Source organism: Chinchilla lanigera, unplaced genomic scaffold (assembly GCF_000276665.1).
Source record: "Chinchilla lanigera isolate Chin_1 unplaced genomic scaffold, ChiLan1.0 scaffold00046, whole genome shotgun sequence".
Lineage (NCBI taxonomy): Eukaryota > Metazoa > Chordata > Mammalia > Rodentia > Chinchillidae > Chinchilla > Chinchilla lanigera.
The window spans coordinates 4,400,148-4,413,513 of NW_004955447.1; the positions used below are offsets into that span (position 1 = coordinate 4,400,148).

The 13,366-nt window shown below is 33.9% G+C and overlaps 1 protein-coding gene across 2 annotated transcripts; it reads right to left on the reverse strand.

Annotated features, from left to right (window-relative positions):
• Positions 1–2,431: 2,431 nt before the first annotated feature.
• LOC102007827 (UDP-glucuronosyltransferase 2B17-like) lies at positions 2,432–13,137 on the reverse strand. 2 transcript variants are annotated; one of them, XM_013518535.1, is made up of 7 exons: positions 12,880–13,137; positions 12,367–12,636; positions 11,035–11,183; positions 8,011–8,142; positions 6,296–6,383; positions 5,137–5,356; positions 2,432–4,458 (listed from the first exon to the last, which is right to left on the reverse strand). In XM_013518535.1, the coding sequence occupies exons 1-7, from the start codon at positions 13,088–13,090 to the stop codon at positions 4,179–4,181; spliced, it is 1,350 nt and encodes a 449-aa protein (XP_013373989.1). In that variant the 5' UTR covers positions 13,091–13,137; the 3' UTR covers positions 2,432–4,178. The 2 variants fall into 2 exon arrangements, with proteins under 2 accessions (XP_013373989.1, XP_005392876.1); XM_005392819.2 differs by having other exon boundaries at positions 12,367–13,137.
• Positions 13,138–13,366: the final 229 nt, after the last annotated feature.

The following is a 13,366-nucleotide window of genomic DNA, read 5'->3' on the forward strand; positions in this document are numbered from 1 at the left end:
AAAGGGCAACTGGGATGTGGGAAAAGAGAAGGGAAAGAAGGAGAAATTTTGTGTGTATGTATATACAGGATAGTTAACATGGTTGTTCTACTGTCTTCTATTTCTTTGCTGAAAGAAACTGTCAATGAGTCTTTGGTTGATCAATATTGCATTTCTATATCTGTTTTCATGAGAAGCCACTTTGAAGATATCAATATATAATACAGCAACCGTTGTTAATTCCCTGCCACTTTGTTTGTAACTCCATATTGTCTGTACTGTTCTTTTGCTATGTTGTAAAATGTTATCTGTCTCTTAATGTTTTTCTCCTTTTATTTTTAAAATAAAAAAAGGAATGGTAATAAAATAGCAGCTGTGGATCAATGGCACAGAATAGAAGGCAGAGACACAACTCTTTATGCACTGTCATATGACCTTTTAAAAAGCAGTCAAATCCCTTCACTGCAGGGAGGCAGACATTAAGAAATTGTGCTGGAAACCATGGCACTCCACATGCTGAAGGCAGAGCTTTGCCCCATACACATCACCAGACACTAAAATAAAATCATAATGACTTAAAAATCTCAACATGAGAACAGAAACACTTAATTTGCTGGCAGACAAAACACATAAACTCTCAAAGACATGCGTGCATAAAAATGCTTGCTGAATAAAATTCCAGCTGTGCAAGAAATAATACCAAGAATCAATACATGAGATCACATTAAATTTAAACCTTTTTGCCCAGAAATGTACCCATCATCAAAGTGAAGAGACACTCTACAGAATGGGAAAACATTTTGGTCAGCTACTTCTTAGAAAAGGATTAACATCTAGAATATATTAAAAACTAGAAGTAAATATCCCCCAAATTTAAAGACCCAATTCTAAAATGAATAGACATTTCTCAGTTTAAGAGACACAAACAGCCAATAAATACATGAAAAAATGTTCAACATCACTGGTGAAGGAATCTGTGCGCTGCCATCTTGGTACAAGCAGAGACCACTGTAAATCCCTTCTCCCCTGCGATTCCTTTATTAATCCTGCTGCAGATGTATCACCATGGGTCAATACAGCTCAGAAGATACAGCTACATCTTGTAATTCGCAATCATTGTTTTGGTCCTTCTCTTAAGTAACAAGATGCAATTCCTTGGATATTTTCAAATCCTGATCCTGGTGAACAGACGCCCTTTGTAGTGAACTTTCCCTCCCAAAAGTTCCATTGTGAAATGTTGGCCACAGCCTCCCTTCCTGTACTCATGACCCTATACCAGACCTTGGAGCCTGTATGCGCATGCGTTGTGCTGGCGGGTAGTACCAGAGTTGTCCCTCTAGGTTTGTTCTGAAATAAACCTGTCCTGTTGGGCTCTTATCTTTACCTCTGCTTCTTTTCCTTTTTTCCTAACTGGCTATTCCACAAATGCAAATGAAAACAACATCAAGATACCATTTCAGCCAAGAAGGAATGGTAGCCTCAGGAAATCAACCAATAACAAACATTAGTGAGGCTTTGGAGGGAAAGGAATATTTCTTGATTGTTGGTGGGAGTGTAAACTGATACAACCACTATGGAAATCAGAATTGAGATTCCTTAAAAACTAAAAATATGTTACATTTTACACATTTATTTCCCTTTGAAGTACCTTGCCACAAGAGCTAAAAATTGTAAGCTGCAGTGATGTCTGTATTCCCATATTCATAGCAGCAGAGTTCATAATAGCTAAATCTTAGAAACAGTACATGTGCTCTTCAACAGATGAATGGTTTAAGAAAATACGGTATTTGTACACAGTGGACTAACAGCCTAAAGAAAGATAAATTTGAGACATTTATAGGAAAATGGAGGCAACTTGAGACCATAATGTTAAGTGAAGTAAATCAGACACACAAGTTTGGACACTGCATGGTTTCTGTTATATGAAAAGGTTAATTAGAAAATAATAAAGAAAAAATACTGTTTTCTAAGTATATCTCTGTTGTCAATTTCTAGTTTTACTTCACTGTTTTGTGAGTTCACTTTGCAGAATTTCCATTAATTTCCACCTTAAGGTCTTTATTGTTGCTATGATTGTGGTCTGTTTTGCGTTTAAAAAAGAAAAATAATATCCACAATAGGAAAATCTATGAAGATAGAAAAATGAGTGGTTTCCTACTTACAGATGGGAGGGACTGGAATATGGCACCTGCAGGTAGAGTGTCTTTTGAGGAGATAACAACAATGATCTAAGTTTGATTGAGGTCATCGTTGTACATCTTGGTCAATGTGCTAAAATATACTGCATGCTACATTTTAAGTTTGTAAATGGTGTGGTATGCTAATTTTAGTTCAATCAAGCTGTTAGTTGAGTGAAACTGAGAGAAAAACCAATTAAAGAAATCTTTGACCACCTATGAGTGTCAGTGTTATGCAGCTCTCTCTATAATTGAATAATTGTGAAGAAGGTAAGTTCAATAAAGTCATTTAATTTTCACAGAGTATTATACTAAGAAATAGATAATAGCTTGAAATTTGGGTCAGCTAGTGCATATACAGTCTCATTATTTCTCAAAATAGTGTTTATACATATTATTTTTTCTTTTTAGTGGTTAGATATTCAAAGTTTCTTAAAAGAAAACCATTGGCACTTCTTTTCTTGACATTATTACCATAATATATTGACTGACAATTACTTATAACGTTTATATACATGAGCGTTTCCATACGTCACAATGATAATCATCTGTCTTTTCCAACCAGCGGTTTGAAAACATCTCAGTTAGGCAGAACCGGCCCCCACTTAGTTTCCCTCCTGTGTGTGGGTTACATTGTACAGCATGCTGCGCATCCATAGGTAATGTCTGTAGATGTTTAGAGACAAGATGTGGAGAATTTTGCATTTTATATTGCTCTCAAAAGCACAGGCTTTAAAAATGGCTGCACACAATATTTGCCCCTTGTTCCATCTTCACTTTTTCTGTGTGTATTTACAGAATACAGAGGTATATGAATACAGAGGTAATATGAATTTCTGATTTTTGTGTCCTCAGTATCCTATATCATGAGGTGGTAGAAACATCTGACTAGAAGGATAAAGTGAAAAAATAGAGAATTACTTGGAGAAGGAGGGAAATATAATATTATACTCTAATAGCACTGAACTAAACTCTCAGAACCTCAGCTAATACTCTGAACTAACAGGCCATATTCCTTTCATTTTTTGTCTTACTGTCCAGTTATACATGAATGTCTGGTAAGAGAAAATTAGTAACTAGATAATATTGAAGGCCACATGCAGAAAAGGTTGTTTATTGTTCAAATCAAGTATATTACTAGGTTACAAAGTTTGAGGAAAGAAGCTAGTTTGGACAAACAAAATTGTGCAAATCAAGTAGAAATTTTATAGGATATACTTTGTATTTTCCAAGTGATTTCAATGCTAAAATCCTACAAGAAAAAATATTTGCCTTAATGATATGCTGTGAAATTAACTAAACTCACCATGCTATCTGCCCTAAGTCATGGGCTACATCCCTACAGCTGATCTTACCCTTCCCTCTTCTATCTTCGCTCATGCCAGTGTGATTCTCTCAAATTTCAAACAGTACTTTTTCTAACCCCATTTGCCAGGCCATTTTCAGAATTTTTCTTTTTCCTTCCTCTGTAAGTTTTCCACTTCCATACAGCCCACTGCTTCCCTTTGGCTTGCCTTCTTCACTTCCCCAGAGTCTCCTTTTAGTCCCATGAGATTAATAGTCACATTTTTCTTAGTAAGTTGAGATCAGTTTATATTAAAGTCTCTCTTCTCTATTTTAGTTCTTTGAATAAAATCTCCCACAGTACTATTAAAAATCTTCCTCTGATGTTCTTTGACATATACAAATACTCCAGTGAATTACATTTTATTCAAATAGAATATGTTTTTGAAAATACAACAAAATCTTCAGGCTTCCTGTTTTTTTTCAAAGCAACAAAATGTGATTCCAGTGACTCTCCTTTTTTAAAATTTATGATGAAATACATATCAAAACTAAAGTAGAATCATTATGGGAACACTGAAATTTGAAGTATGCCTGCCTTAAATAGCATTAAAATTATGGGTAAATCAAGAGGGCAAAGGTCTTATAAATAATGGAGGACCATCTTGTAATGACTGATTCATGGCAGTGGAATTAAGTGAAATGCTCGAACTTCTAATGCCATACACCTTAAAGACTCTACTCTCTCTTTTTCTTCTTTCCTACCTTGGCAAAATTTTGAAAACAAAACAAGCAACATTTTATGACAACGAAAGTAACGGTCACCACACAAGCCAGCAGGAAGCCAATCACATCCAAAGAGTGGTACTGGTACCAGGTGAGGTTCTGAGCAAGTGGCCGCAGGTGCTTGGCACCTCTGTGGCGCATGACAAACTCGATCCAGAAGACTGCTCGGTCCAGGGGCTTCATTGGCTGATCATGGTGAATGGTTGATAACTTCATAGCATTGCTTTTATAGCTGAAGGAAAATTAAGTAAGTTCAAAACTATTTAGAAATGACAGAATGTGAAATTGTGTGAGTTTTAAAACTGAATGCTTAAAATGCTAAAACCAAAAAAAACCAAACTTATAGTAAAAAGTTGAAATCAGCTCCACAAATCAAAGACAAAAGGCAAATACCTGCGATGGTTCATACTACATTAGTGAGTAATGTTATTAAGGATTACAGAAATAACTAGAAACCAGTATTGAAATTTTATCCAGATATTAGTCATTAAAACTATAAAATTCCTTTTTTGAATACTGCATGGATTTTATTGTTTTTTTTTTGTAAACATCTCTGTTTTGACTTCATAGATAAATGAAAATCCAGACCTCTTACAATATGCATGTTTCCTGTTTCTTTGATCCCTTCATATTTCCTTGTCATTCTTCTGTTCTCATCCTATCATTCATCTCATTCCATTTACAGGATATTTCAAAAGTTTGATTTTGCTTGAACCTTGCAGAAAATATTCTAATAAAACACTGAAAATATTTATTGTGATACTCCCTGCTTGGTACCCATGATGGCTTTAGCATTGACCAAATTTGCACTTTATTATTTTTACTTCAGACTCATTGGTACTTCCTTGGGCTTCATGCAAGAATTTATCGATAAGTACTTATGAGGAATTTTTTGAAAGTTTGTACTCACAAAGGGTTGTCAATGACTGTCTTCAGTGCATTTAGCAAATCTGTAGTTGATAGTGATTTGAATTCCAGTTTAACAGCTGCTCCTTTAGCCTCCATTTGAGCAATGTTATCATGTTGTTCCCCAAACAAAGGAATGCCCACCATAGGGATTCCATGGTAGATTGCCTCATAAACACCGTTGGCTCCACCATGTGTTATAAAAGCTCTGGTTTTTGGATGACCTAAAGATTCGGTGAATGTCAGAATAGTAATTAGTCATAAATGTAAGAAATACAATGGGAAATGTACAATATGACTCACTGAATGGGGTGGTGATTTATAGATAAAGATCCTGTAACTATGAAACTGTCATGACATTGCTTTCATATCTCAGAATAAGGAGGACCTATTCAACTTGAAAGGAAAGTGAATGCTACCTGGCATATATAGGTTATTTCTTTAACAATGAATACATGATTATCAGGGAAAGTCCATGTAATGTGATAAAATAAACCAAGTGCCATAGAAGGTTATGTGTGTATTGTGTGTAGTGGAATTTGTTGTATTAATGGGTAGTTCATTCACTAATTCTGAGGAAGATTGTACAAGTCAGCAAGAAGCGGCATCAGGACGAATGAAACTGTGATACTAAGTCATGCTAAAAATTTGAATTTTTCCAATTAATATTAAAACATCACTGAAAATAACTCAAGAGCGTTATTTTGAGTAATATTTGCAAAACCCTATTTGTGTGGAAAGACTGGAATTTGGTATTTCTTAAGCAATGTTTGAATTAGAAACAGAAAGAGAACCCTGGGATTTATTAAAACATCTTCTCTGAAAAACAGGTACATTGGAAATGAGGACCTTAATATTAATATTGTTTCTAAAAATACCAAAAAGCCAGGTATAACAATTTAGCTTGCGGGGCTGGGGATTTAGCTCAGCGGCACAGCACCTGCCTGGCAAGCGCAAGGTCATGAGTTTGATTCCTGGTACTGGAAAAAAAAACAACAACAACAAAAAACAATTTTGTTTGCTTTCCCTAAGACCTGAAGTATGTAGAATGAAATTAGATTCAGTTGTTGATTTTGCAATAAAACATGTTCCTGCTTTGCTTCATCTTCTGCAATCATCAGCCTTACTGACTTAGGTAATCATTATTTGCTCCTGTATCTCACCAAGCAGGTCGTTCTGGGGGAGCCACTTGAACAACCGAGTGTTGGGCCCTAAGGTATCTGGTTTCTTGCCATCAAATCTCCAAAGAACCTGTTAGGTAAAGACTGCATTATACCATATGTTGACTTTAAAAATTTAGAGACCATCAAGTTAAATGCCTTTTTAGAATAGATTTTAAAATGAGATCAAGGTGTCTAAATATCGAGAACTATAAAAGAAGACACAAACAGAATACAAATATTTTCTATACTTATACTTAATCAGTGTGTATATAATCATGATATTCCATGCATAGTGACTTAGACAAATAAGATATTATGTGTTAAAGTAAATTATTTTAAAAATTTGTATGCAAATCCTTATATTTTAAAAGGGATAAAAAATTTCTAATGGTTTGAATCTTCATTAATATACATGTTTGTGATACTGTCTTCTCCTAAAATTAACACTAACTGATATTATTTTTGTTTCCTAATAATCATTTGTTCCAGAGGCTATTTTATTAGTTATTTGCATAGAATATCATTTTGATTGTAAAATATCTAATCCACATAATCATCTTCTGTCAGAAATCAATTAATTGGGTTTTAGAAGTATGGATAAATTTTTTTGTATTAAATTTTAATCTCTTAATATAGAAAAAGTTTTAATAGGCATTTTTGACAAGAAGGCATCCTATTTATCACTACTGCTAGGATTGGAAACTAAATTAAGGAAACAGAGTTGGTTTGTAAATCATAACCAATGTACTTTTTCTAAAACTGCATACTCTTAAATGGTAAAAAATTCTTCAACATATTCTTTTCTCTTCCGTGGTTCAGTACAAAATGTTAACACCAGAGATTAACATGGCCCCCATAGCCTAAGCGTTGCATTGCCCTATTCTAAAATGATACTGGTTTTAAAACTTCTAAACTATTCTCCTAAACTGGAGCATTTCTTACAAATATTTGAGTTCTATTTACTGTGGGAATGTTAAAGTTAACTTCATGTTCTCAGCTAAAAGTTGGCATAAGAGATTACAAAACTGTTGTATCTGACAGTAAATAAAACCTACTGTAGTTCATAGCTATTCAAAGATTAAGCTTGAATTAGACAATTTAGACAGTTAATCCCTATTATAAGTGATACAGAGGGTGTCTGAACATTTTACCTAGACAGGTTACTTCCAGTTCAACTTTTAATTCCCTTTTGCTTTCTTGGTTATGAGGATATTAAGCTGGTGAGGAAAGAAAAAAGCAGAGTCCTTGTGGAGCATATTTCATAATGTACAGGTTGCAGTATAAGAGAAGAAGCCATCTCCAGTATAAGGGAAGAGGTGTTTCACCCCTTCCTGCTTCAGATATAGGTGCGGCTCACTCAGATTAGTTTTCTTTTCATTTTTTAATTAACATAGATAGTGAGTATTGAATTCTGAATTTCCCACTCTTGCTGTTCTCCACCTGTGTATCCCCTTGAAATGTACACTAAACAAGCCGATTCCAAAATTCAGATCAATAAGGAGAAGATATGAAATTTATTTCAAACCCTTTCAATACCTGTTTATTTTTTGTGATAGTGCATTATTAAGAAAAATGTAACTCTTTCTGAGTCATCGCTTATGTGTACAGTGACCTCAACAATTCTGTAAGATAAAAGAGCAAGTTTCTGAAAGCAGATCTTTGCAGAGCTTAATGATTTATCTAGTAGAAATCTGCCATTGAGACACTTTGCCAACCTTTTGTGGAATCTGTGCAAGGGCTGAAGCAATCACATTCGCTCTCTCTTCTGTCATGTTACTGACCATCGACCCCAGAGAAAACACCACAACTCCATGTTCTCCAGAGCTCTGCACAAAGTTTTCCATTTCCTGGGATGAAAGAATTGCTCCATCAGAAAAAATTAGAAGAAAAAATAAAAAGACAGGATCACAGCAAACACTATTGAAAAGTGTAATTAAAAAATGAAAATGATACAAATAAGGATTAATACAATTATTAGAGTGTCTGGTAAAAGTTTCACAAGACAAAGTTCACCATCGTCAACATTTGAGGTGAAGATATAGAAGTAGTAATGTTAATGATATTTTTGTGGAGTCAATGCTCCAAATAATTATTTGTTGTACAACTAAAGCCTCATATTTAGTATATTTTATATGACTATTTAAAAAAATCTTTACTGTCACTTCTGCTTCCATTTAATTCTACAAAAAGAGTGTGATTTCATTCCATTTCTTTTCCCCCTCATTTTCATCTCACATTCTTGTTATGGTTGATTTATTGTTGTTGAAGATTATTTTGGTGACACAATTATAGTGGCATGAAATACACATACAAATGTTATTTAATCTGAAGTTTCTTTTATGGCATATTTGTGTTACTGATGCTTCTTAGGTAAAACAGTTGTGATGATGTGTCAGATACATATTTTTTTTTCAATTATTTCCTAAATTTGGATGTTTAGGTTACTTCCAAGTTTTATTTATATAAATAATTACTAGATAGATAGATTTGTGCATCTTGATTATTTGTCTTCACATATATTCAAATGAGTATCCTATATAGCCAAAGGATATAAATGTTGATAAGGCAATGCAAGTTTGTAAATTTCTATTTTGTGTACTGTAATAAGGGCTATTATTAGAAATTTTGGCTATTCACTGTCTTTCTGTGTTCTTTTTGCCTTCTTTCTCTGTTTCTTGTATGTTTTTCTCTTATAATGCTGTTATATTTTGATTAAGAAATGTTTTAAGTGTATAGATATATTGTTTAATATCTACATTAATAATACTTCAAATATTTGACTTGTGGAATTATTGCACAGTCTAAACAAACTATATTCAGTAAAGATATTGGATTTTTACCACCATATCAGATTTCAGTTTTTATATTGCTGCTATAAGGAAAGTAAACGAAAAGAACATTTAAAAACATTATGTATAGTGCAACAAGAAAAACTTTCATTTCTACATATATCCTAGAAGTATAGTATCAATTTAAAATATCTTAGATTTTTGTGTCCTTTTATAAGGAATGTCAACCTCTACACTGCCAGAGTTCTTTGTGATTCACATCAAAATGATTTTCAGAGAACTCTTAGGAACTATGAGTTACTTAATTCATATTCACTGGTTTTTTTTCCTCTGCCTTCATTCTGCCAGGTAATCTTGGTGCTAGGATCATATCAGAGGAGGGAACTTTCCTGAGGTATCTGACAGCCTCGGTGTACAGTATTAAATACGTGTTTTAAGAAAGTAATCCATCTGTTTTAAACACTAAGATGTAAAATTCTGGTATATGAGGGAGGAATGGTTTTGAGTCTATGCAAGAAAAGAAGATGTTAAGCTTGACAGCAAATATAGCTGTGGGCTCAAAAGCGCACCATGGTGTAATGTTCTTTCTGTAATGTGAAATACTAATGAAGAACATCAATGGCTCCTATAACATTACCTCATTTCATCTATTGCCTGAACTTATGCATTTACTTTTAAAGAAGTCTAAAAGATTTCTTCCCATTATGACTTTATTTGACTTTATATGACTCTATTACCTTCAATTATTCAGGTGACAGATCGCATTTAATGAAAATGCATCTAATGTACTTCTCAAATATTACATAATTAGTATAAAAAGCAAGATATCAACAGCATCAATAGAATCCCCATTAATTCTGGACCATTGAATAAATGCTGCAGATATTCTCTTTAAATTTTTTTTAAGTTTTATTCCTACAAAACTCAATATGAAGTTCTTCCTTGATTACATCAGTTGGAGTTGCATTTGTATGAATACCTCTGTCACGATTTCAGTCATATCTTACAAATATCTTTGAAATGCTTCCCAATTCTAGCATTCTGCATCTCTGCAATCTAATCTGTTGATGCCATCTTCATGGATGGTTTTCTAAAAGAGGAAATCAGATCTTCTTTTTCTAGTTCAATTTTTTCTCTGTGTCACCAATGCTTTGATTAAACATGTTTGACACTATTATTTGCTTCTAAATTAGCTATCTAGCCAAATTAGCATCCTGATAAAATAAGCTTGCAGTTCTTGAGATATGTTCTCACTATTTTAACAGCTGTTTCATTTTGTATCTTTCCTGACTGCTCATCACTTGGCCTATTCCCGCAACTTGCTCATGTTTTATTATCGATTCTAATGGGATATTACGATCACAACTGAAAGTTTTCTTACTGTGATAGTGCTTCCCTTTAAAATTATACTTCACACACTTTTTATTACTTAATTATATTCTATCTTTTCAAATAGTATGCAAGACTGACGGAGAGGTACAGTGTCTATGTAGTTTCTATGCTTATCTAACACTTACTATTAGTGAATATTTGTCAGCTTATACATTTTGAATAACAGAAGAATGATGATGCAAATAATGAAGGGCACAATTCAATAGACTCTATTCTGAATACCTCCTAAGACTCCTGTGTTTTTTCATAATGGTAATGAAATGCGAATACTTGTGATGAAATCAAAATACAATGTTTTCAAGCAAAGTCTTTCTATGCAATCCTTGAATTTGCTATGTTGCTCAGGTTTATGTGAATTCTGGTTCTCCTGCCTCAGCCTCTGGTATTCTAGGATTACAGCCTGTGGTACCATGCCCACCTGAAATATGAGATTGGAATTGGCAAGGCACTTTTACCCTCTTCTCATATCTTTCTCACTGTGAGTCAAGATTCTCAATGAGTAGTGCAGAGCATTCTCATTGAAAATTAAAATAAAAATGAAGGCAGGAATATATTTACCTTAGGTAGAGGTTTGGCAGGTTTGCAATGGAGTCCTCCCACAAAGTCAACATTTGGTAAGGTAGGGCGAGGAAATTCCAAATCCCAGTAGCTCCGAATAAGCCACATATCTGCCTGTTTCATTTTCTCATATAATGTAGTGGGTTTTCCTGTATTGGGGAGGATAAAAAAAATAGAAACAGTTGGTTCATTTTAATTGACAAAAAGAGTAGTGTATAAATAATAAAATTCTTATATTTTACATATGATCCAATTGTGTCTGTAAGAAAGACAGCATTGAAGAGACTGTGTCTGTAATATTACCTCTTTATTCTCAATCATAAGCAGTCATTAAAATGCATATTACATAATAAAGCAAGCATTCCTGTCCCTCTCAGGTTGTCATAATAAAAGATACAAATATAAACAATTATTCAAACTTGAGAATCAAGTAAGCCTACTATAAACATGGTAAAAGTTTTCCAAGAATTCTGTAGTTTTTACCACTGATCAAGTTGGTACCTGATCCAAGTGAACCATGATTTCTATAAGATTGTCGCTGAAATTCTTGTACCTACCATCGCTTATGGTTCATACTAGAAGTATAATAGTCTACACTTATCATTTAAAAGCATTTGCATGAATCGCTTGGAAAACTTGCAGAAAATGAAGCAGAGATTGGTGCCTATACTTGATTGTGGGTCATTCTTTTTTAAGAGAAAAACATGATAAAATCCACTATATGAATATCTAGATTTCTAAAGATTTTAAACCTCTAAAATGGATGATTGGTAAGGAACTATCACAGCCTGTGGAATCAGTAGGATATCCAAATTATAATTTGTGAGCCTGATATAAAACATCATACTGTATATAAGTGAAGGTATCTTTTAGATAGTACAGGAAAAAAAAAGGTAATTTTAGGCACGGAATCTGATTTACTCTTAAGAAAAATGCTCCCTTGGTGTTACTAAATATTTTTGCTAGAAACACATAACTGTTCAACCTCCAAGTCTTAATTAATAAGAATATTAGAGAGATGCCTAATGACTTTTATTTTCAAATGAAAAGAGGATAAAACTGATATAAAACTGCAAGGTCAAAGCATGAAATCTTTGCTATAGAATTGTGTGACCTCCTGGGATGATCTATATTAGTAAAGAGCCACCAGCTGCTATGTAACCACATAGTGTAAGTGTTTCTACTATATATGTGAAATTGACAGATAATTTTAATTTTTAGTTCATCATTTACCTATAAAACACTACTTTCTCATTGTATATTCATCCAAACTGACTTGCAAAGGCACAAGGTAGTAACGACCTCCCTCTACTAATTAAAAACATGACTTACCTAAAGTTTCACTGTAAAGCTTGTTCCAATTTTTCTTATTAAATGTTTCAAGCCAAAAGTCAAAATAAATCATGCATATCATGTTTTTCACCCTTTCCATGAAAGTCATTTGACCACTTAAGCGTGACATGATAACAGGTACATAAGAAGGAGGAAATAGAAGCCCTGCAGCAGCTTTTTCCACATGGAAGCCAGGGGAGAAGCGAAGACTGTACACAAAAGGTAGTTTCAATAGCTCAGCCACTAGCTCTCCACAGGGCGCAACGGGATCTGCAAGAAGGACATCAAATTTTGATGCTTGTAGTTTTGTCACAAGTTTCTTATTTGAAACTGCTTCTTTACAAACATTCTCCCAAATCCCAGAATATTCCCTAAGAATGTCTTCCATTACTGGAGAATACGCCAAACATGTATCTACTGATTGTATATTCATCCACTTAGTGATTAACTGAGTGTAAAAGTCTTCCAGTTGTTGTCTACTCATAGATGCAGTAAATGTTTCAAATTTAATACCAGATGATGCATTAACATCAAGAAAAATAAAGCTTGAAGGTATCAGAACTGTCACATCATGTCCTCTCTGGATAAGTTCCTCTGCAATGATCTTCATATTCATCCAGTGGCTGTACTCCATTGGCCATACCAGCACCTTTCCACAGCTCACAAAGCTAAAACAACAACACAATTGTAGCAGCAGCAGAGCTGAGATCCATTTCATGGACATCTCGGTAAAATGCTGTTTTTCTTTTCAAATTGTGCTGCCTTCTTGAATGTAGACTCATGTCTACATTCAGGGAGGAATTGCCCAAGCAGTTAATTGATAACTTGGACTGGTCAAAATAAATATATCAAACTGACAGTCAGAAATGGGGACTGGTGGCATATAGAAAATACAGATATAAATTATGACATGTTTTTATGAGAACATTAATTTCTCTTATGATTAAGTAATTTCAGCTAGCTTAGAACCAAAGGCCAGCATGTGTCAGACACCAGTACT